At 50.9% G+C, this 23,916-nt stretch overlaps 2 protein-coding genes across 3 annotated transcripts in view; both read left to right on the forward strand.

Moving 5' to 3' along the window:
• The first annotated feature begins 9,525 nt into the window (after window positions 1–9,525).
• On the forward strand, window positions 9,526–17,498 carry IL37 (interleukin 37). Of its 2 annotated transcripts, none has more exons than XM_036311663.1 (6): window positions 9,526–9,661; window positions 11,869–11,997; window positions 13,156–13,218; window positions 16,119–16,238; window positions 16,564–16,703; window positions 16,964–17,498. In XM_036311663.1, exons 2-6 carry the CDS (start codon window positions 11,913–11,915, stop codon window positions 17,207–17,209), a joined length of 654 nt encoding a protein of 217 aa, XP_036167556.1. In that variant the 5' UTR covers window positions 9,526–9,661; window positions 11,869–11,912; the 3' UTR covers window positions 17,210–17,498. The 2 variants fall into 2 exon arrangements, with proteins under 2 accessions (XP_036167556.1, XP_036167557.1); XM_036311664.1 differs by having other exon boundaries at window positions 16,639–16,703.
• A 3,005-nt stretch (window positions 17,499–20,503) lies between these two features.
• The window catches only part of LOC118657549 (interleukin-36 beta-like), a 31,702-nt gene continuing 28,289 nt past the window's right edge, over window positions 20,504–23,916 (forward strand). The window contains exon 1 of the mRNA XM_036311667.1: window positions 20,504–20,689. The gene's annotated coding sequence lies outside the window, so the exon portion shown is untranslated. The remainder of the gene's footprint in view (window positions 20,690–23,916) is intronic.

Consider the following 23,916-nt stretch of genomic DNA (forward strand, 5'->3'; position numbering starts at 1 on the left):
ATATTTCTTTTAAAAAAAGTATATATTTTTATTGATTTCTGAGAGGAAGGGAGAGGGAGATAGAAACATCAGTGATGAGAGAGAATGCTTGATCGTCTGCCTCCTGCATACCCCACACTGGGGATCGAGCCTGTGACCCAGGTGCCGGGAGCCGGTCCATCCTTGCTGTTTCAAGGGACCTGGCATATATGGCATATTGTTCTTAATATGTTTGCTCACCTTCTTGGCACTATGTGTTTTAACCAAGGTCTCCTCTCTGAGAAAGGTTGTTTCCCCAGGTAGGGATTTTCCCCTGAAGTTAGGGAGGGAATAAAACCTCTTAACTAAGTGCCAGGCGGGTAATTAATCACTTTAACTACGAACAATCATGCTTAAGCTACATAATCTTTACTCCCTGGAATGGAGATAAGAAACGCCCTAACCTTTGGAATAGAGATTGATAGGATTGGAATCAACTGGTATAAATACAGATGTAAGAACACAGAACTTAGAACACAGAACTTAGAACACAGAACTTAGAAGACAGAACCTACACAGAACCTAGAGACAGAAGAACTTTGCTGGAGAGAACATGGCAAAAGATCCTGGGCAGAAACTGGCAACAGAACCTAGAGACAGAACCTAGCGAGAGAACCTGGCTGAAGAACCTAGCGACAGAACCTGGCTACAGAACCTGGATAGAACATGGCAAGAGAACCTGACTAGAACCTGGTGACTGAACCTGGCTGGAGAACCTAGTGAGGGAACATGGCTACAGAACCTGGCTGGAGAACCTGGAGAACCTAGCAAGAGAACATGGACACAGAACCTGGCTGGAGATCCTAAGCAGAACTTCGCCGGAGATCCAGACCAGAACTTGACTGGAGATCCTGGCTGGAGATCCTGGCTAGGCTGCTGATCAACTGAACACTGTCTCCGTGTCCTTCCTTCTTCGCCGACTCCGTCTACACCTTTGGGGACCCCTGGACCCGCTGGGGTTGGACCCCGGCACCCAGGCATGTGCCCTGTCTGGGTATCGAACCATGATCTCCTGATTCATAGGTCGATGTTCAATCACTGAGCCAATACAGCCGGGCAGGAAATTAATGGAGAGTTTTAAGCAGGGAGTGACAGGATCTACTTTACATCTTAGGGGGATCATCTTACTGGGGGCAGGTCCAGAGGAAGAAGATGCCTTGGGGCTGAGTGGTAGCCATGGGGACAGAGAGAGGTGGACAGGCTTGGAATACACCTCAGAGGTAAAGCCACAGGGAAGGTTCATAGCCTGCGGAGGGATGGCGGGTCAGGGTGCAGATCCTGAGGGGAACACTGGGGAGGAAGCAGGTTTAGGTGACAGGGAATCAAGAGCTTGGTTTTGGCCATTTGCAGTTTGGGGCCAGGTGTCAATGTCAGGTTGGTAGTTGAATAACCCAGCCTGATTCCATGGGAGAGGTGAGGGTGAAAGATATAAAAATGAGAGCCATTGGCTAACAGATGGAACTGGATATAATGTCCTGAGTATGCCGGCTCCTAGTCACCAGCTTCGGGCAGTGAGAGCATGACCAAATCCTGCCAACCATGGGGACTTCCAGGAGGGCAGGGTGGAGTTCTGTGTGAAGGCTGGGTCCTCCTACTCACGAGTGGGAGTGGCTTGACTACGAAGCCACTGGTACTGCTCCCACATCTTCCTCATCCCCCCTCTTTAGCCCACATATTTTCCAGAAGCTCCCACACTCTACCAGCTGCCACACCCAACTGGGCTGCAGGGCCCAGACCCAGTGCCCCGTGGTCCTCATTTCCATATTGTCTCCATAGTTGCCACATCCTGGTGTTGCCCTCTGTCTTTTATGACTGACTGAATAAAACTCCCATATTGATATTACGTGGCATCCTTCCCAGTCCATCTGAGGCCCTTCATCTCAAGAACTGCAAGAGTTTTTATGTCATTTGATCTTCATTTTGCAGACGGGAAATTGAGGGCCAGAGAAGAGAAGTGACTTGGCCAGGGTTACAAAAAGGAAACAGCAGGAACTGTCAGTTCCCGGAGGCCAGGGACCATTAGTGCTGTATCTTGATCATTATTTACACATGTGAGTTCCAAGAGCAAAAGGGGCCTTTTATTTTTTATTTATTTATTTTTAATATATTTTTATTGATTTTTTTACAGAGAGGAAGGGAGAGAGACAGAGAGTCAGAAACATCGATGAGAGAGAAACATCGACCAGCTGCCTCCTGCACACTTCCCACTGGGGATGTGCCCGCAACCAAGGTACATGCCCCTGACCGGAATCGAACCCGGGACCTTTCAGTCCGCAGGCCAACGCTCTATCCACTGAGCCAAGCCGGTCTTGGCAAAAGGGGCCTTTTAAAATGAGAATGATACAGGCTTTTATAAAAACACTTTTTAATGAGAAATAATTCTAGATTTGCAGGAAAGTGCAAAGGAAGGTACAGGGAGGTCCTGAGCATCCTTCCCCCGGGGTGAGATTCTTGTTAGAATCTCAATGTTTAGTCTTTAAAGACCTGACCTTGTAGAGCATATCCTTTCTCAAGGATGCTTACCTTGTTAATTGTATCTAGAGGTTAATTTTAGTTCCAGCATTTATGACAATAAAAACCAAAGGAGGCAGGCGAACAGGGCTACTTGGCGGCGACACCCAAGCAGTGCCTTAGCCCTCTCTTTCCCAGATACGTGTGTTAGAGTCATCCATTCATCTGTTGTCCAGGGTCTGCTGGTCAGCCCTGGTAACTTTCTTCATCAGCACCACCATCACCATTGTCACTATCCATCTTCATCACTACCACCTTCATCATCATCATCATCATCTTCACCATCCTCACCGTCATCCTCATCAGAACACCTGTGCACCCCCCACATGCCTCAGGCCCTGTGCTCTGTGTTGTACCTCTGATTTTAGCAGCTGCCAGAGTTGGCCAATATGATCTTACTTTACAACAGGAGGAATTGGGATGAGCAAAGCTGAGGTGAGCCAGGTCACAAAGCTGGGACAGACGGGGTCAGGATTCAAAACCAGTCTCTCTGCTGTGTCAGGGTTCCTGGTCTTTGCACCCTGAGAACCTCTCTAACCCCACAGTGGGTTTTTGATGGATTTTTATAAATAAACTGCATCTACTAAACAAGAATTAATGTTTTAAACCATGTACTAAAGCCATTCAATGGTCAATTACAACTTTTGCTCAGTACAAGATTATCAAATCACAGCACAGAATTGAGGTAATTCCATCTACTAATAAAAACAGACAGACCCAAATTGCTGGGTTAACAGGGAAGGCCTTCATGTGGTTAAATGTGTATTTCTTTTCTGAATTTTTGAAATACTGAGAAGAGCTCATGACTCCTTCACCTCATAGCTCCTACCTTGGTGCATGTCAGGCCCAGCACAACTCACAGATCAACGAGGAAAAGAATAAGAAAAACCTGTTTTTTCTGTCTGTTCTTCAGGTGAGAATGGGGTGGAGATGGGATGGGATGGCCACTGCGTGAGGAACAGAACAGAGTCTTGGGATGCTCTGGGCTGATTAAGGATCAGAAGTCAGCTCAAAATGTCAACTTTCCAGGAAAGGAATTCAGAGTGGAAGAATGCGCAGGGCATACCCAAAAGCTTCATCTTGTAGGTAGACCTTCATGAGCAATCTGTCTTATTCAGCATCAGGAAACTGGGTTTATGGATGCCTGAGGAGGGGGTGGGGATGAAGGAAGGGGTGCTGTGAGCTCGCTGTGCCTCTGGGGCAGTGGCCCTTCTCCTCTCCCATGGAAGGGAAGTGTGAAGACTAAAGGCCCACAGATGCGGTACTTGAGCCCTGACCTGCCAGGCCCCCATGGGCTCGTCATTACTCTACCTTTGTTGCTTCTCATTCTAATATTAACAATAGAAATAATTATGACCCCAAAGGAGCCCCCCAGCCCCTCTTTTGTTAGTTAAAAACCAGGTCCTCTTCAGATCTTAGTTCAAGAGTCCCGTCCTCAGGGAAGCCCTGCCTGCCCTGACTCACAGCCCTGCCCATGTTCATGCCCATGTTCCAGGTGACTTTTCCTTTCTTGGTTGCAGCAGAATGCTGCCTGGGGTCTGGATTTGGGGCTACGCTACACACTGTTAGTACAGTTGCTGGAGCCCAGTCACCCCAACTAGCTCTCAGCTGTGTCATGCATGTTACTGTGTTTCAAAGAAAACATATCAGGAAGAGGTGGTGTTCCTCCAAGTGCGATCTGGAACCACCTGCACCAGAATTGCTTGGGGAGCTTCGTAGAAATGCACGTTCTGGGCTTAAGCCTGGATCCGCTCAACCAGAATCTCCAAGATACGGTCTGAGAATTTGCATTCATTGTTATTGTTTTTAAAAAGTTGAATAGGTAACACAGCCTCATGCTCCAAGCCCCAAACTCTAAAAAGACATTCAGATTTTATTAAAAACATCTGCCCAATGAGATGAATACATCTGCCTTCATGGACGTGTATGGAATACCATACATACTGTCTGTGGAATACATGTCAAACATTTGCCTACAGACACTGGTGGGAAGTGGGAGGTTGCAAGAGAGACAGACGGCCAGGAGATGTTAGCTAATGACAATAATTATGGGATTGCAGCCATCTCTTCATTGGCTTCTAAAGCTTTTATAGCAAACATGACACCCCGTCATTTTTCCACCTTCTGACTCTGTGTCCTGATCTGGATTCTGTCCTGCTCACTGTTCTGTGGCCCCTTAGGAGTTCCTGGTCTTCTGAGCCCCCTCAGACGCTGCCTGCTGATGGCCTCTCAGACGCTGGATGATGGCCAGCTGGGTGTGTGACATCATCTGACCCAGATTCCTTGTCCCTCCCACCTGCTGTCGGGGTGGGACTGGTTCCCGTCTTACCTGCCGATCACTCACAGACACACCGCTTCTCCTGCTCCCTCAGGCCTGTGCTCCGGACACCGACAGTATGTCACCCCTGGGCGTCTACAGCGGGTCAGTTTCCCAGCACTGCCCAGCCCTGGGAGTGGCTAGTTCTGGAGTGGACAGTGCACCCTGCTGCCGTCCTGCTATGCATGCCTCGGCAGATCTGAGAGAGGAAGCCTCTATGTGATGCAGGGTGGAGGAGTCAGCCTCCAGCTCTTGATCTTGGGGCTGCAGAACTTACGCTCAGTTGGGCTTCCCATCACTCACCCAACTGGGGCCAGGCCTCGGACTAGCTGCCCCGCTGGCATTGTGTCTGCCCAGCAGGTGTCCTCCAGGACTGTGGGCCCGCACTGTATGGAAAGCCCATGTCCTTCCAGGAGGAGCATGCACCCAGATGTGAGGCTTCGTGACCCCCCAGTCAGCAAGGAGGGAAGAGTCATAGACTGAGAGGGCGCCCCTCACAGCCCTTTGTTTAGGTACATGACCTAAACACCGAAAGTCGTGGGACTTTGGTTGTCATCAGAACCGGATCCACATGACCAGCACGTAGTGGCATCTCACCTCGCGAGTGGAGGCCTGAGCCGGCTCTCACTGTGTCCATCGCCCGGCAGTTTAGTGAAAGGCTTGAGACCTGCCTTCTTAGTCCCCCGGGCTCTGGAGTTAAGCAGACGTGAGCTCAAACCTGCGCCCTCTCACACAAGGTGGACCCCATTTCACCACACTTCACAGACGTTGTGTTTGTACAATTGAAGGCAAGACCCGCCACCAGCAAACGATTACCACAGCTTCCTTGCGATGCTCACTTTATTGTGGTGGTTGGTGACCAAACTCGCACCTGCAGGATCCCCGAGGTCTGCCTGTGTTAGTGTGGGACCCAGAGCACTTTCTAAATTCTTCCCCCTCCGTTTCCTCCGCCATGAAATGAGGATGGTCGCAGGGCTGACCAAATAGGGTTGTTGGAAGAATTTAAAAAGTTATTTAGTGAACAGTATTTAGCAAGGTGCCTGGACCATGGAGAAAAGATCGATAAATTGTTCATTATTATTGTTGTAGTTCTTCTTCTTCTTCTTCTTAAGCCTCTGTCTTGTACCCTCTCCTGGGGCAGCAGTGGACACATCCTGGCACTGGCCAGGCCAATGGAAGGGCAGTGGAGGGTGCGAGGTAAAGGCAGGAAGCACAGGAGGCCGCATCCTGAGACCAGCTGGCCCTGCAGGCCTGTCAGAAAGCGGCAGGCCTTGAGCCTGGCCTTCGAAGAATCTCCCTGAAAGGGCTGGACCAGACGCAACCAGGGCAGGGCTCCTGAGAGAGGGTTCAGGCCAGCCCTGCCCGCAGACGCCCTCCCTGCTGGGCCTCTGACTGCACAGGCGGCAGGCGGCCCGCCCTCTGCGGGGCTCAGGCACTTGATGGGTGGAGGCGGGAGCCCACAGTGGGCCAATGGGTGGTGGTTGTGAAATGTCAGACATGGGAATACAGTAACCACTGCACCGAGTGATGCTACCGTGTAACTATGTGACGGTAATTACGCCCAGAGATGAATTCGGAGGCTCACTCTCCTCCCATCAGTAAGACTGTCTGCCTCCTCCCGCCCTGGGAACAGGGACTCTTCTGTGACACTGGCTCTCTGCCGCCTCCTCCCTGGAGCACTGCTCAGCCCCTCTGCGTGGAGGCTCCCCCCTGGGCGGTCACAGTCCTCTGCAGGCACACCTGTGGCACAGGGCTGGTGTCCCTGTCTCGTCTCCCTACAGCACTGGGAGGTCCTGAGTGCAGGTACCTGTCTGGCCTGGCTCAGTCCTCCTGGGCCCCAGCCTAGTGCCCCAAGGGTCATGGACACATCTCAGGTGCTTATGGATGGGATGACGTCCTAAGACACTGTACAGTGACAGAGTTTAAAATGTGCGTGTAGTCGGGGGTGAGGTGCCCTTGGAAATCTCAGGAGGAGAAATTTGTGAACATTCTCTTCAGAGTGTCCCCCGTCTCTGTTAACACTCACAGCCTATGGCACGTTTGCAGGTGGGACCCCTCAGTGGGGCAGGGGCCTCAGAATGTCACAGAGGGGCAGCGAGGATGGCCGGGGTCCCCAGGCCGGCAGCTGTGCAGCTGGCCACTTCATAGTTCTCGGGAAATGATGGCAGATGTCCCAGCAGCTTCTGCTCCCTGATTGTGGGGCTGGTCCGAAGTGGAGCCTTGTAATTCTGCGCATTTGCATTTGGCCCAACGCCCAGGAAACCTGATATGTAAATGAACCTGGTGTTCATTTACACTGAGCCCTGTCTGTGCTGTAGACACACCAAGGAAAGGAAGGCTGCCCCCAAAACATACACATAAAAACATGCACACACCGCCTGGCTAGTGTGGCTCAGTGGTTGAGTGTTGACCCATGAACCAGAGGTCAAGGTTCAATTCCCAGTCAGGACACATGCCCGGATTGCAGGCTTGATCCCCAGTGTGGGGTGTGCAGGAGACAGCCGATCAATGATTCTCTCTCATCACTGATGCTTCTATCTCTCTCTCACTCACCCTTCCTCTCTGAAATCAATAAAAATATATTAAAAAAATGCACACACCAATAAAACATACACACACAACACACACAAAATACAGCATATACAACGCACATATAACATATACACAAAACACATACAACCACAAAACACACAACACACAATAATATATACATACAAAATACAACACACATACACATAAAAGACATAAACACTTTATGAAAACATACATGTACACAAAGTATATACACATAAAGCATATAAACACCCCCATACACACAGAAAAAAATAAATGCACCAAATACACACACAGGCAGAAAAAGATAGCATGTCAAAAAGTCTGAATGGTGATGGCTCTGTAAGGAGTGGTTAGATAAGTGAAAAAAGATTTATTAAATTAGATTCCTTAAAAGTTTCTGTAAGTCCTGGCCAGCTACCTCAGTTGGTTAGAACAATGTCCCAATAAGTTAAGGCTTCAGGTTCGATCCCTGGTTGGGGCACATAAAAGAATCAACCAATGAATACATAAATAAGGAACAACAAGTCTCTCTCTCTCTCTCTCTCTCTCTCTCTCTTCCTCTCTCTTTAAAATTAATAAATAAAAAAATTTAAATTCACTGTATGATGCAAAATTTTTAAAAGTATGTAAGGAAGATATGTATATGTTTTGACCCAGCAATTACACTTCTAGGAATTTATCCCAGGAACATAATCAGTGATGTATGCAAAGGCTTAAGTCCAATCATATTTAGCATGGCATTGTATATAAGAGTGTAAAAATGAAGACCTGATGTTCAACACTGGGGATTAGTTTAATAATGTTTATTCACAAATGACCCTTGTCCTCTTCCTCAACCTCCAACAAATAAAAACGCAAATGAGCAAACAGAGAGCATTCTGTTGTGCATCAGTGGTGACCAGATTACCAGGCTCACTGAGGTTGTGTGGGAGGCACTACAGGGACTTTGCAGTGTGTGCTCCACACCCACGGCATCACACCCCCTTGCCGAGGTGACCTCCCTCTGGAGCCCGGGGCAGGGTCTCTACAGGTCTATCTCCTGCAGAACCTACAGGGCTCCTCCCACCCCATCTCCTCCTGGGCCCTGGGAACAGGAGCGCCTGCCTGGGAGACAGCTTAGTGACGGTCTTGACTTTGCATTTACTTCATCTTTTCCTTCACCGTCTCGTCCCCATCCCAAAGGTTTATGAAGAAATTCTCCAAAAATCTCTTTCTTAGGAACTTAACAGACAAAATAGGGATTTTAATTCCAGCTCTCAAGGGAATAACCTTTTTCCAGGCCTAAAGCTGAAGAACGAAGTAACTTGCAGCTATAAAAAATCCTGTCTCAGCGAAGTATTGATCACATGAAACAACCCGAGGTATCGTATTGAGTGGAAAAAGCAAGATGCATTGTAGGAAAGGCGTGCTACAAAAGGAGCAACAGAACACCTTTCTGTCTGCATGTAGGTAGATGTGTGCATGGAAAAACCATAGAAGGAGAGACCACTTAAGGGACGGAGCCACCACACGCTCATAAAGGCCTGCGCTCTAGTCCTGTGCTGCTGGTCGTGGTGCCCAGAAGCTGTGACCTTACTTGGTTGTGTGGACTTTCATCTGAATTGACTGGCTGGTTTTGATGTTGTGAATGGACAGGAGCAAATACAATGCAGAGCACACGGGAACACCTGGTGGGCTGTAGAGAGAAGCTGGTCGTTGGGGAGCTTTGCATGTCCCCGTTGAAGGAAAGGTGGAGGGAGATGTCCGTGATGTCCTGGAGTGCATCTGGAGGAGAGATGCCAGCAGGGCCTTTTTCTCGGGGACATGGGCATTGCACCAGGACTGGGGCAAAGAACCTATGTGAGGGCGGGACTTCCTGCAGCACCTGCCACTGCCTGACCACCTTGTGTCTCCCTTTCTTTCCCTCAGGTCTCTTCCCCACCCCTTTGTTGTTGGCTTACATGGGCAGCCACACCGTCTGTCTTGAGCACCTTGAAATGTGCTGAAGGGAGGTGGCCCAGTTCTTGGCAGAGTGACATGACCCATAGGAATTTTGCTTATGTGCACAAATTGCAAAATGGCAGGCAATGACAACTGATAATCTAAGATGCTGTTATCATTGGCTAAAGGAATGCTGTTGTGGCTTTTATATATACACCCCCCAACATTATTCATAAGAAGGGTAAGGCCTGGTTCCTCCAGGTCAGAGATTTCGAGGACAAAGACCGGAGGCCCAAGGGCCCAAGACAGAGCCACAGATCGCGGGGATCCCTGGCCCAGGTAGGTGGTCCTCACCCGGAGCTCAAGAGGCCAACAGACACGATGGGGAGCCAGACACCCTCTCTGCCCCCTTCCCTGTTTCAGCCCAGCAGCCACGCGCTGTCTCCTAGGATGGCTTCCCCACGGAGCTTAGGACACCTTAGGGAGACGCTGGGACCTGGTCTGGAGGCTGAACTGATTTCAAAGTCTGGGAAGAACTGGACTTCAGAAAGAGATATTGGGCCCCCATATTTTGAGTGTCCCTAGGCGGGAAGCGATGGATCTCAGGTGCCTAACGCCCTGCTTCTTTAGGGAGCCTTGTGGACCCCACTTGCACTGATGCTGACGTAGGTGGCCCCCATAAGCAGCTCCCGGGGACACCCGGGGGCCTCCCTCTTGAGCGTCACCCTGTTCTCCCCCAGGAGCACATATTTGGGCACCCACATTTCTGCCAGACACCTCTTGTCTGGTGGCCCGTGGCTGCAAATTCTCTGCCTTCTTCTCTGTGTCCCTTACTTACCCCCCAAACTGCAAAGGTAATTGTGCTTTGTGGGTTCAGGGGATGCAGACAAAAACCAAACATAAAATCAAATAGTGGTATCTGTGCATCTCTGAAAGCCCCTCCAGGTCTCCCTACCCCAGGGCCACAGGGACCATCCCCGCCTTTCCCCACAGTCCTGGCTGCCGGGCCCTGGAGCCCTTCCTTTTCATGTTTATTTTTTGCGAAACCGTTTACTTCCCTTTGTCACACATTTAAGCCTTTCTTGGAGGTTTGGTTTTCTACATAAATTGACCATCGACAATGTTTTAAAAAATATATTTTTATTGATTTTGAGAGAGAGAGGAAGGGAGAGGGAGAGGGAGAGAGAGAAACATCTATCGGCCGCCTCCTACCAGGGATCAAGCCCACAACCTGGGCATGTGCACTGATTGGGAATTGAACCAGCAACCTTCCGGTGCGTGGAAGGACACCCAACCCACGGAGCCACGCTGGCCAGGCCCCACCTGCAATCGTAAAAGTGGTGTGGCCCTTGAGAAGTCTCTCGAGGTTTTCTTCTTGAAAACTTTTCATCTTGAAGGTTTTCAAGAACAAGAATTCTTGCCTCTGCCCTCACAGTGCTCCCTGAGCTGACTGACGCTGGGTAAGATTCTGTGTGAACTGAGTGAGACGTGACGCATGATATTGGGGGAGGGGAGTCTCCTGTGTCAGCCTCCTTAACACAGCAGGAGCTCAGCCTCCTGGGACAGTTTAGAGGCTCCGTTTTCCATGACAAGAGGCTGCAAAGAAACTGCCTTTCTTTGCAAAGATTAGGCTGCGAGGAGGTGGGGTGGGGGGGATTTTTTTCTGTAAAGGTTGGGACAGTCAGCATTATAGGCTTTACTATCTCTCCTGGAATATTCATCTCTGCTGTGTAGCTGGAGAGCAGCCACAGATGACAAACAGACGGCTGTGTTCCAATAAAACTTTATTTAAAAAACAAGAGTGGGCCCTGGATGGGGTGGTTAGAGTGTCACCCCAATATGCCAAGATTGCAGATTAGGTCCCGATCAGGCACATATAAGAATCAACCAATGAATGTATAAGTGGGACAACAACTTGATGTTTCTATCTCTCCCTTCCTCTCTCTCTCTCAAATCAATAAATAAAATTTTAAAAAATTAAAAACAAGCCCTGGACGGTTTGGCTCAGTGGATGGAGTGTCAGCCTGTGGACTGAAGAGTCCCAGGTTCGATTCTGGTCAAGGGCATGTGCCTTGGTTGCAGGCACATCCCCAGTGGCAGGTGTGCAGGAGGCAGCTGATCCATGTTTCTCTCTCATTGATGTTTTTGGCTCTCTATCCCTCTCCCTTCCTCTCTGTAAAAAATCAATAAAAAATTAAAAAAAAATTAAAAACACAAGCAGGAGTGGGATGACTTGGCCTGTGGACTATAGTTTGCCAGCCCTGGGATTAGAGCAGTGCAGTTTGAACTTTCTATGTCATTTTTATAAAATGTTGCCAAGATCCATAAAAACAGTATTGTGACCCACAGGTTGGAAAGCGTCACTTTGTAGGGGCAGAAAGAGAAGGAGCGCTGGAGGGAAGATCATGGTCGGCCCGGCATGGCCGCCCTGATGCAGCCAACAGTTCGGGGCAGAGAGGGCGGCCGGCGGCAGGCGGCACACCCAGGGCATCGGCAAGGTGTCCTGGCCAGACGGGGCCATGACAGTGTCCTTCCTGTTCCCTCAGGTCCTGCCCTTCATCCCAGGCTCTGGGCGTCATTCCATCACCTGATGATGTCCTTTCAGGAGCAGAGTGCAGGAGCGCAGGTGGACTCTGCAGATGGGGAAGGGGCTGGAGCCCAGGGCAGCACAGAAGGTGAGGTGCTTGTGAAGAGTCTCCCCGCCCCCCTCCCCTGCCCCCCCCCGCCCCCCCCCCCTCCAGAGGAGCCTGCACAGGCCCCTGCCTCCGGGACCCTGCATGGGACAGAGCTTTGGGAATCTCCCTGGTAGGTGAATCCGAGGACAGGAATCCTCAAGGGGAGATGAAGCTTGGTCGAAGGCGACAGGGGCAGCCGATGGTAGATAAATGGGTCAACTTTACCAGCGGCTGAGGCATGATGTCCTGACTCGCCATCAGATGGTTTTGAACCCTCCACTCACACCTCGTGCCCCTGCCTGCCCAGCCCAGCCGAGGCGGGGCCTGCGTGGGGTCTCTGCGTCTGGCTAGGCAGTGACCCAGCGCTTCTGAGCACTCCCAGGAGGAAGCACTGGGCACTGGCTCAAGGGGGACATTGAAAGCAAAACGCTGACCCACGTGGCTGTCCAGTGCGCGGGTGTGAGGGGAAGGGCCTGGGACACGCCAGAGGCCACGTCCTGAGCTGTGGACTCACACGTGGCCGTCACAGTTTGAAGCTAAAATCAGGACGTTGGTCTGACAACTGTGGGTCCACTAAGGGTAACCACAGGGAGGTGGGGACACGCCCACTCCTGGAGCAGGGCTGCGGGTGGCTCCTGGGCAGGCCTGGGCCCGGGAACTTGTACCGGCGACACTGAGCTGTGTCCTGGCACTGCCTCTGTGGTCAGTGCCCTCTGCTTCCCGGAAGCCCGGGCTGTCTGAGCCAGGGATACGTGGGGGCACCTGGGGACACGCAGCTCCAGGCGGCGTGAGGCCGCAGCGGTGGCCCAGCGGTGGCAGAGCCGGGCTGGCAGGTCCTGCTCGCAGAGCACAGACCGGCTCTTCTCCCGCAGCCCGTGAGCCCTGCGTCTGGTTCCCCCCGGGCGGGCCTCAGACTTGGGCCCCCACAGTCGCGGGAGGGATGCTCTGCCCTGAGCTGTGCACTTGCGATGGCGGGCTCTGCACTCAGCTCCAGTTCATCTCCGTTCCCCAGCATTTTCGACCAGAAAAGTTATTTTTAATGTCACCACTGCCTCTCTTCTTAGCGCTTCTGAAAACACACACAAACAAGTAAGGCATTAAATGGCCCCTGGTGCTCCTGGTCCCTGAAACACCCAACCTCACTGTCTCTCATTCCAGACCCAGCTCAAGGCACCCTGGAGCCCGGCCTGAGACCCCCGTCCCTCAGCTTGGCCACGGCAGGTATGGCCCCGGGGCCTGGACAGGGTGGGGTGGGGGCGGTACCTCAGGGCCCTTTCAGGGGAGGGGGAGAACCAGAGACGGGGGACACCTAAGGGTGCCGGGGTGGGCTGACACTTCTCCTTTGTAGAAGCACCTCTTAGCAGGACCAACAGGAAAGATGGGCTTTGGTTTCTGCAGAGAGAGAAGGTCACACATACCTCTGAGTGGCTCAGGAGAAAGAAGGCTTTGAGCCTGGGAACCATCCAGGTTCCTCTGCCTATTGCTGGCAACCATGACTTCCTCACAGCGCCTGTGAAAACCAGGAACTGGGCAGGAGGGGCGTGGGGGACCCACACCATGGGTGCCCCAGGCACACTGAGCTAGAACCCGTCCCACAATAACCCAGGAGAAATGCTAGCATCACCACGTTCCAGGCGCAGACACTGAGGGGGAGAGGGGGCTCCCTGCCCAGGTGCACAGGGAGTAAGCGACAGATGCTGGGATTGGAGGAACTACAACATCTGTCTGCCCAGTCAGGTTTCAGGCTCCCGCAACCCTCGCCCCCTGCCCAGGGCAGGGTCAGGAACTCGTGGCCCAAGTCCCAGCTCCACCGCAGGCCACGGGTGCACACCAAGCCTCGATTCCTCCTGGGGAAAGGGCCGTGAGCCCCACAGGAGACGAGGTGCCAGGACGGCCTCGCATCCCTGGGAGCCACACTGCTGCTGCCTCAGGGTTTGGTTGGGTTGGCCCGGTGGGTGGAGGCGTCTGCTCCTGCTCTGCACTGTGCCCGTCTGGTGCCCCCGCCCACCCGGGGGCAGAGGTGCTCAGTGTGTGGTCCCTGGACCAGCAGCAGCAGCAGCTCCTCCTGGAAATCTTGGGAATGAGGAGTCTCTGGCTCCACATAGACTCTCGCATTAGAAACTCGGGGTCTGAGGCTCAGGAGTTTTCGCAGCCATCAGGTGACTGGTGCACGGCAGTGGGGGCCACTGCTCGGCAGGGAAGACACCAGCCCCTGGAACGTGATGCTGGACCGAGGCCTCTGGAAGGACATCGGCAGGATGGATTGGGGTCAGGAAAGGTGGGAGAGAGGACATGCACAGGCCTGAGCAGAGATGGGGGCCCTAGTCAGGCTGTGACAGGAGGGAACAGAAGTAAGAGGACAGATTTAGGAAATACAGGGTGCCCCAAAAATGTATGCACACTTTAGCAGGGGATAGTTCATTTTGAAAATGAAATCTATCACTGCCTTTATTATTATTCAAAGTGTGTGCATGCATTTGTTGGGGTTATCCTATATTTCAGAGTTAAAAAGCACGATGTTAGTGCTAGAAATGCAACTTACATAGCTTGTCTGGGTGTCACTCTGGACCAATTGAATCAGAATCTCAGGGTGTGAGGCCCAGGCACCCATGATCTTAAAACATCACCCACGAGGTGGTCCAACGTGCAGCCAGGTGGCGCTCAGGCCAGCAGCAGTGCCAGCCCCGGGGCTGATGGGAAGGCAGAGCTGCAGGTGAGATTAATGTTTGAGAAGTTGGAAGGTGTAGAGTTTATCTGGTTTCATGATTCTGAATCAACCTGCATCAGTCCCATGAACTCAGACTGTCTGGGCTGGGCCCAGAAAGCTCCTGGGAGATTCTAGAGTAAGCCGGGCCCTGACCTCAGACCTCACGTGACCCCCGGAACTCATGTGACCCCATGTCATTGCAGTTACTTAGGGTCTGGCCCGGGCCACCTATCCTGTCATAAGCACCCTTGGGGCACTAGGACTGTGCCAGGTCAGACAGGTTCCTGCACTCAGGACCTCCCAGTGCTGTAGGGAGACGAGACAGGGACACCAGCCCTGTGCCACAGGTGTGCCTGCAGAGGACTGTGACCGCCCAGGGGGGAGCCTCCATGCAGAGGGGCTGAGGAAGGCTCCAGGGAGGAGGCGGCAGAGAGCCAGTGTCACAGAAGAGTCCCTGTTCCCAGGGCGGGAGGAGACAGACAGTCTTACTGATGGGAGGAGAGTGAGCCTCTGAGTTCATCTCTGGGCATAATTACCGTCACATAGTTACACGGTAGCATCACTCGGTGCAGTGGTTACTGTATTCCCATGTCTGACATTTCACAACCACCATCCATTGGCCCACTGTGGGCTCCCGCCTCCACCCATCAAGTGCCTGAGCCCCGCAGAGGGCGGGCCGCCTGCGCAGTCAGAGGCCCAGCGGGGAGGGCGTCTGCGGGCAGGGCTGGCCTGAACCCTCTCTCAGGAGCCCTGCCCTGGTTGCGTCTGGTCCAGCCCTTTCAGGGAGGTTCTTCGAAGGCCAGGCTCAAGGCCTGCCGCTTTCTGACGGGCCTGCAGAGCCAGCTGGTCTCAGGATGCGGCCTCCTGTGCTTCCTGCCTCCACCTCGCACCCTCCACTGCCCCTCCATTGGTCTGGCCAGTGCCGGGATGGGTTTCCCCCAGGCACTGCTGGGTGCCGCAGAGGGGTGAAGAAGAATAACGATGAGCATAGTAATGATGAACAGCTCTCTGTCTGAGTTCTTTCCACACTCAGACACCTGGCTAAGTGTCCTTCACTGAGGAAGCATTTTATTCCTGCCAACACCCCTGGGAGGTAGGTGCTGTTCTTACCCCCATTCTGCACACGAGGACATGAGGCTTGGAGAGAACAGTGGCGTCTGCGATGTGCTAGAGCAGGAAGTCACAGAGCTTGGGGCTGAACCCACGTGCCAAAATTGGGAACTCACGTGCTCACACATGTGCTGAATCGCTGGTCTGGAGCAAGGCAGGGAGCCTGGGGTGGGGAGGTCTTCAGTGGGCTGATGTCCGAGCCCACAGGCAGGAGGAGGGCGGGGCTGGGACCCTCCTGTGGCCTAAGAAGGATTGAGTTTTCCTTTTCAATGTGAAGTGTTGACATCTGGTTATATTCATCTAGACCCAAGAGTGAAGTACCCAGAACCACAGAAATTCAGCCTTCATGACCGGGACCACAAAGTATTGGTGCTGAACTGTGGGACCCTCATAGCAGTTCATAAAAAATCCTACACACGCCCAGGTGACTCTCTCTCTCTCTCTCTCTCTCTCTCTCTCTCTCTCTCTCTCTCCTGTTTTCTGTCCCCCAAGTCCTTCCAACTGGGGCTCAGCTCAGGCTGTAGGACACCTCCAGCTCCAGCAGGGGGCAGGCAGTGGGTGGAGCAGCCCGGGACTGCTGGGAATGCAGTGTGGAGTGGAGGGTCTGAGGGCACAAGATCTGAGGGGAGTCTCTCTGGTCTGTGGGGGAGGAGGAGGCTTGCACCCGAGTGAAGGAGCCTGCAGCCCCACAGACAGAAGGCTCATGTCTGCTCTGAGGACCACCCTGCTTTTTGTGACTCTTTTCCCAGAGACCTTCTATGTCTTAGCCTCTACCCTGAGCTCAGAGGGTAACAAGGGAAACCCCGTTTTCCTGGCCGTCTCAGGAGGAGAGCTGTGTCTTTACTGTGAGATGGACAAGAAGAAAGGTCGGCCGGCCCTCCAGCTGAAGGTGAGCGCTCATTCCTACCCAGCGTCCTGTCCTCTCAGCCACCCCAAAGGGGAAGGCCAGGCCGGCAGTGCCCTCGCTCCCCGCTCCCCGCTATACTTCTCCCCTGGGCCAGGGCCACAGGAACACCCCCCCCGCCGCCCCCACCTCGGGAAAGCCGGCTAGAGAGCTGCTGGCCCTCCCTGGCTCTGAGCTCCAAGAGCCCATGCTGAGGTTTCCCTGGGCGGAGGCTGTGCTGCTGACCACTCCCTTCTACCTCACAGAAGAAGAACATCTCCCAGCTGCATGCCTCAGACACAAAAGATTTGAAGGGCTTCACCTTCTACAGGAAGGAGAGCAGGTGCTGGAACACACTGGAGTCGGCGGCCCACAAGGGCTGGTTCATCAGCACCTGCCATGCGAATGAACATGTCAGAATGACAGACAAGCCTGGCAGAGAGGAGCTCATCGAGTTTACATTTGTGTCAGTCAGGAAAGCTCACACGAGCCCCAGTGAGGTCAGCGAGTAGGACACAAATCTCATGACTTTCTAGTTTTGCGTTCGGCTGCTCAGAAAATAAAGACATAATACTGGAAAATTAAATGCTTCACTTTAAGGAGATGGTAGGCCTTTACTGCTTCAAACAGTCAGATCTTCATAATTTTTGTCATCTGCATTTTAAAGTCATTTCCAAGTAAGTTGCACTGAAAACCCACAAAAATTAAGCATGTGGTGAAAAAAATGTACTAATATGCATTCCATGCATTTACTGCTAAATATTTTCATGTAGTCAATAAAGATCTGAGTATTTTACAAAATAAATGTGTCAGTCATATAAAAACAAACTATTTTTTTTTATAATTTTTTTTAATATATTTTATTGATTTTTTACAGAGAGGAAGGGAGAGAGATAGAGAGTTAGAAACATCGATGAGAGAGAAACATCGATCAGCTGCCTCCTGCACATCTCCCACTGGGGATATGCCCGCAACCCAGGTACATGCCCTTGACCGGAATCGAACCTGGGACCTTTCAGTCCGCAGGCCAACGCTCTATCCACTGAGCCAAACCGGTTTCGGCTAAAAACAAACTATTAAAAACTAATTTGCTGAAGGTACTAAGCCCCAAAGTTTACTTTAATGAATCAGCTAAATTTTATTTTGTCAAACTATTTTTTGCATTTACTTCACTATGAAATACCTTTAGTCATTAGATTTAGGCAGGTTAATATTAGAAGTGGGTAATAAATATACATGTACATGTGCACTGAACTGGAAGGTAAATGTATTTCAAAGCGTGCACTGTAGTAAAAAAGAAGTTTCAAAAGCACGATTCCCTGGTTATGAAAGCGGTCCGCCCGTGGGAACCCACAGGGCTCAGCTCTGCAGCCCCAGGTGTGGGCTCCCGAGGCTGTCACTCACACTCACCCAATGTCTCTCAGTGTCATGGCGCCCTCTGCTGGTCACAGAAGGCAGCGCAGACTGCTGCGCAGCTCCCCCAGGGTCAGACAGTAAAGGTGATTCAAGGTCTCCGGATGCCCTGGCAGCTGGGCCCTCTCTGCAGCAGGACCCATGAGGAGGTTCTTTAAGGGGTTTGCGATGAGCCAAACACTTTCATTTGTGAACCTAAGGTGAGCAAGGAGGTGAGCAGCATCAGCTCATAACAGGTCTTGGGGTCTCACTGCAGAGCTTTCGGGGTAGACAGTGTGGAGGGCAGTACTCAGGGGAGTGGCGTGAAGGAGAGGAAGGTGAACCGCCTGGAGCAGGGTGGACAGTTACGGGAGGGCAGGAATCCAGGTGATGTGTGCCCCCCGGGCCTCAGGTGGGGTGCCCTGTCTCTACCAGCCCTACACCTGTGAGACTGACCCTGTGGCCAGTTTCCAAGGTCTCTTGTCCTGTCTTCTAGTTGTGCTCAGGCCGCAGGAGATCAGAGAAAGGGGAGAGTTAGGTTAGCATAGCCCCCTTGCTAGCTCCAGCCCTCTCCTGCCCCTTCCCATCTGGAGGAGGTGATGGACTTCAGCGTGGCAGCTGGTCCTTCTCCATCTCCCAGGATTTCTCTGGACCGGCCTGCACTTTCGCGCACTCTCCCTCTCACCCTGTGAGTGCGCCTCTGTCCCTAGCCAGGGCACATGCCTAAGAGCTTGCACTTTATTGCCTTAGCAATAGGGAGTCCTTGAAGGTTTTAGAGAACAGTGCAAGAGCAGATGAGCATTCTGGAAAACTCTGTCTGACTGAAGTGAGCAGGATGGCCTGAGTCAGTGAGGGTTGGAGGCAAGTGGACCATTAACCGGCAGCAGGGGGAATCCAGGTGACACACAGTTGCCTGAGCCCCACAGCACCGGGTCTGGGGGTGAGGGATGTGGAGAAGCCGAGCCATCAGATGGGCATGCCAGCTGCACATATTCCTTGGTACGTAACTTTCAAAAGCTGGGAATTCAATGTTTTGTTTTTGGGGTTGCAAAAATCAGTGTGTTAAATACATCACACCGAAATGTGCTTTGCCCTGTCTCTCAGCCCCGCCCCATCCTCACAGGCTGGGAGGGCAGCTGGGTCTTCAGCACGTGCTGTTCCTGGGTCTTTCTGGCCCCACAGTTCACTCTTAGACTAGTGTCCAATGTAAGCATGATGTGAGGCGCAAATATGAGCCATGTAGGGAATTCTAAATTTTCTGGTAGGCATATGAACAAAAGTACAAAGAAAGAATGAAACTTAAAATATACAAAGATCTCTTAAAACTCATTCATATGAGAACAAACCACCCAAAACTGGGCAAAAAAAAAAAAATTGAACAAGACACTTCACTGAAGGAGCTATGCCTGTGAAAAGATGCTCCACATCCTATGTCATCAGGAAAACACAAATGAAACAGCAAGGGGATACCACTATGTACCTATCAGAATGGCCCAAATCCAGAATACTGACAGTACCAAATACAGGTGAGGATGTGGAACAATGGGAACTATTGCTGGTGGGGATGCAACACGTTATAGTCACGCTGGAGACAGACTGGCAATTTGTTTTTAACAAAGCGAAACACAGTCCTGGCACATGATACAGCAATGGCACTCCACACAAAAATATGCAAGTGAATCTTTATCGTAGCTTTATTAATCATGGCCCATACCTGGAAGCCATCGAGCTGTCCTTCAGTAGGTGAATGACTATAAAGCTGATGCCCTCGCTTGGAGTAGGGGACATCTCTTACTCATGGAGGGAGAACCTGAGGAGGAAAGGCTTAGAGTCGCGACCCCTGAAAATACATCCTGCACATCCGATATTTACATGACGATTCATAACAGCAGCAACTTTATAGTGATGAAGTAGCAGCAAAAATAATTTTATGGCTGGGGGTCACCACAACATGAGGAGCTGTATTAGGAAGGTTGAGAACCACTGGCTTAGACTTTGCTTGGTGTCTTCCAATAACCCTTCGAGATCCACGGGCAAGACCCTGGAGGGGGGTGGGAGTAAGTTGGGGTTTTGATCCCCGGTGATTTTCCCGTGGGGTCACCCCAGGATGACTACTTTTCCTGATGAAGACCCCGTCTCCTATCTAGTGGTCCTCTCCACAGAGCTCTCTCTGATCTGGTAACCACCCTCCTCGTGTCCCCTCAGGCCTCCTGGTGCTAAGGGGAGTATCCTACTGTCACTAGCCTGGGTTCTGCACCCTGCCTTGGGGCTTCCCTATACTTAGCCCACGTCTTTGTAAATGACTCCTGAATTACACTTACCTCGAATTGCCAAGTTTGCATGTCATGTTTCTTGCTAGAGCTTGACTGACAGCGTGCCGCCCAAGTTGGCTCGGACAGGCATGGAAGGCTTTATGTGGAAGAGGCATCTCTTTCTTGCACGAAGTAAATGATCCCTGCTGACATCGTGTAACTATTAGATCAGCAACCCTGATCCTCTACCACTTCTGGACTTCCAGTGATGTGATCTAAACACTGTTACTGTTTTATCCACTTTGAATTGGATTTTCCCAGCTTTTGAAGTGGAAAGTTACTTAACAGGTAGGTTCTTTTTTAAATATATCTTTATTGATTTCAGAGAGGAAGGGAGAGGGATAGAGAGGGAGAAATATCAGTGATGAGAGAGAATCATTGATCGGCTGCCTCTTGCACAGTCCCTATTAGAGATCAAGCCCCCAACCTGGGCATGTGCCCTTGGCCAGAATCAAACCCGGGACACTTCAGTCCTCAGGAGGACGGTCTATCCACTGAGCCAAACTGGGCAGGGACACGTTTAGGATTTTAATAGCTCTTGTGAAACTGTTTTCTCACCCACACTATGACTGTTTTCTCACAACATTGCCTACCACCTTTTTAATTTGTGCCTCCTGATGGCCAGAAACTGAATCTCATGATTGCTTTGATTTGAATTTTGCTAATTACTAGTACAGGTAACTGTAATTACTTCTATTTACTGGATATTTATATTTTTCTTCTTGGTGGAATGCTTTTTACATCTACTCCTCATTTTTCTATAGAATTACTTGCATTTTCCTTATTGATGAGTTGAAACAACTTTAAAACTTTGGCTAGTAATTGTTAGCTTGCTAGATGTATTGCAATTATTTTCTCCCAAGTACCTTAGTTTTTAACTTCATTCCATGATGAATTTTGCCCAAAGTTCTACAATGGCTGATGATGTTCAGTTCCTCACTTTCTCATTCACGGCATGTGTATTTTGAGTGATGTAGCTCATTGACTGAAGGCCAAAAGTTGTCTGTCATTTGGCTCTTTGTCCAGGAATTTTAAACTTTAGGCATTAAACCTACAACCCTTCCTTAAATTTTGTACCAGGAGCTGAACAATTAAGGCTTTAGTTATTTTTGTTTTTTGGCTGCACATGTGTCCAATTTGGTCAAAAGCTGTTTTAAATTTAGGGAAATTTAAATCCTATGTTGGTCCTATAGAGTTGGGTTCTTTTGTCTTAATGCTTTTAATGCTTCTGCCATTTTGGTGAGTAATTTATGGGTCATTTTTGTTAATTTGTCCTTCATTTTTACATGAGGGAGGGGAGGTTAAATAGCACATTGGCTCACACCCTACAATCTGGGTTTCATGGCGAGACTGGCTTCAGGAAGATGCGATGGTACAGCCCACAGGGAAGCAAGGCATATGCGATGGGCTTGGGATGCCTGGGAGTGGGCAGAGGTTTGGTGCAACTACATTCCCCCACCCCCACTGGTAATGGTTGCCCTGAACAGGCAGCTAGGATTTCCTTGGCACTTCCCCAAAACATCCAGAGTTCAAAGGGCCCATGCTCTTCTCTGTGGTTCACAGCACACATCACATTGCCCCCTTGGTTGAACAGAGGTGGGTACCGGTTGCCATGCTCAGGCCAGACCCCCAGCCCTGCTTGCAGGTGGCCCAGGGTAAGGCCTGAACTGCAGTGGCATTGGTCTTCTCAGAAGTCCCAGGGGAACTGGTGAGCCCCATGACCAGATTGGGGGTTGGGAGTTGTAGATTCTAAACCCAGTTCTACTATAAATTTGATTCTGTGTAGTTGTTAACTGTGGGTGCCAGATAACTTCTCCTGCTTCACAATTCCTTCTACTTTATTAGTTGTGACTGTCAGCTTGGTTACACGAGTAAGTTATTATAGAGACTGAGCCTCCATGACAGATTCTGGAGATTCCAGTGGCGAATGGTCACCCTCTCCCACCTCACCTGGTTCCCACGGATGGTCCCTCAACTCAATGAGATCATGGGCAGGTGAAGTGAGCAAGCTAGCAGTGCACGTGACCAAGCAAGCATGGGTGATAATATTGGAGAGCTTGAAAATTAGAATCTGGATTCAGTGATCTCTTAAAAATTATTCCCATGTCTAGGATCTTTGGCTTAATGAGTACGTACTTGTAGTCAATTCAAGCCACACTTAATGATGTACACAATTTCCCTTTGTTCTATAACACAATAAAGCATTAATAGAAAGAATCTAGCAAGCTTGGTGATGTTTATAGAGCAGAACCATGCTCCTTCCTTTTTATAACCAGCATAAACATTGAAAGCCTTCTCAAACACAGCTAGGGTATCCCTTCTACCCCAAGACCAAAGTTATGGTCCATTTCTTCAGTAGATGGGCTCTCTGCTCTTCAATTATCCATCCTAATGTTTCAGTTCTTCCCTCTAATCACCATCACCCCTGTTCCCTCTAATTCCTCTGGTATTTATTCACACTAACATTTAAACTGGGGACTTCCGAATGAATGCTGACTGCTGGGGAATCTGGGAAGACTGCATTCTCTGAATGTCAGGAAGCTAGGGCAAGGTCAGGATCAAGTGGGACAAGGACTGAGGCAATGAGGATGCACAATCCCATAATGCACAGATTTCTGCAACCTTCATCTGAGCATGAAAAAAGTTCAAGCTATACCCAAAAGCTCTTGAATCAATGAAGACACAGCTCTCTGGGCTGTGCCCCGTGGGCCCTCTGAGAGCCTCCTGGGCTGGCCCTTCCTCTCTGCCTCTGTGGTTCATGCACCCACCACTCTATTTTCAGACTGTCCAAGCATCAGCATGGCCGGGATCCCTCCTGCAGTCTGGACATCAGTCCTATGAGGTCCCTCCTTTGAGCTCCTGGCTCTTTTGTTCCCTCGGTTTCCCTCCTGCAGTTGTTACTATCCAGAATTCATCAACAGCACGGCTGTACTCCTTAGCCTTCTCACATACGTGCAACCAAGTCCTTGTGCTCAGTTCTCTTGGTTGGCAATTCCTCATGGGCTTCTGCTCTCCAGACTGGATCCTGATCGAAACAGAGACAGAAGGAATGTGGGGCCTTAGACATGCTGTCTTGTGGGAGCATCCCAAGAAAGGGATACGTTGACAGATGCATGCTGGAGAGGCTGGTCAGCCGGGCAGAGGGGACTCGGGCTGAGCTTGGCTTTGAACAGAATGTGTCTGAGTTCATTATCCTACTGTCTCTTAGGGGAACAGAGAAGCTGGAAGCCAAAAGTGATGGGATTGGGGACTCAACAGGAAGGGGCCCTGTCCTGCCAAGATCAAAGAGGAGATGGGGTGCAAAGTATGAGGGGCTGAGCAAGGAGGCTCTTTTCAGAGCTGGGAAGAGGGGTTCATAGAGGGGCTAACCTCGGAGCTCCTGTCTCATTCTCAGCACTCTTCTCCCAGCTAGACAGGTGTGTGTGGAGCTGTAGGTCTGCCTTCTGGTCTGCCTCCTGACATTCACTTTAGTCAGGTTGACTTGGGCCTCAGGAAATTGCTATGCTTGACCTCAG

This window comes from Myotis myotis, unplaced genomic scaffold, assembly GCF_014108235.1.
Source record: "Myotis myotis isolate mMyoMyo1 unplaced genomic scaffold, mMyoMyo1.p scaffold_m19_p_59, whole genome shotgun sequence".
Lineage (NCBI taxonomy): Eukaryota > Metazoa > Chordata > Mammalia > Chiroptera > Vespertilionidae > Myotis > Myotis myotis.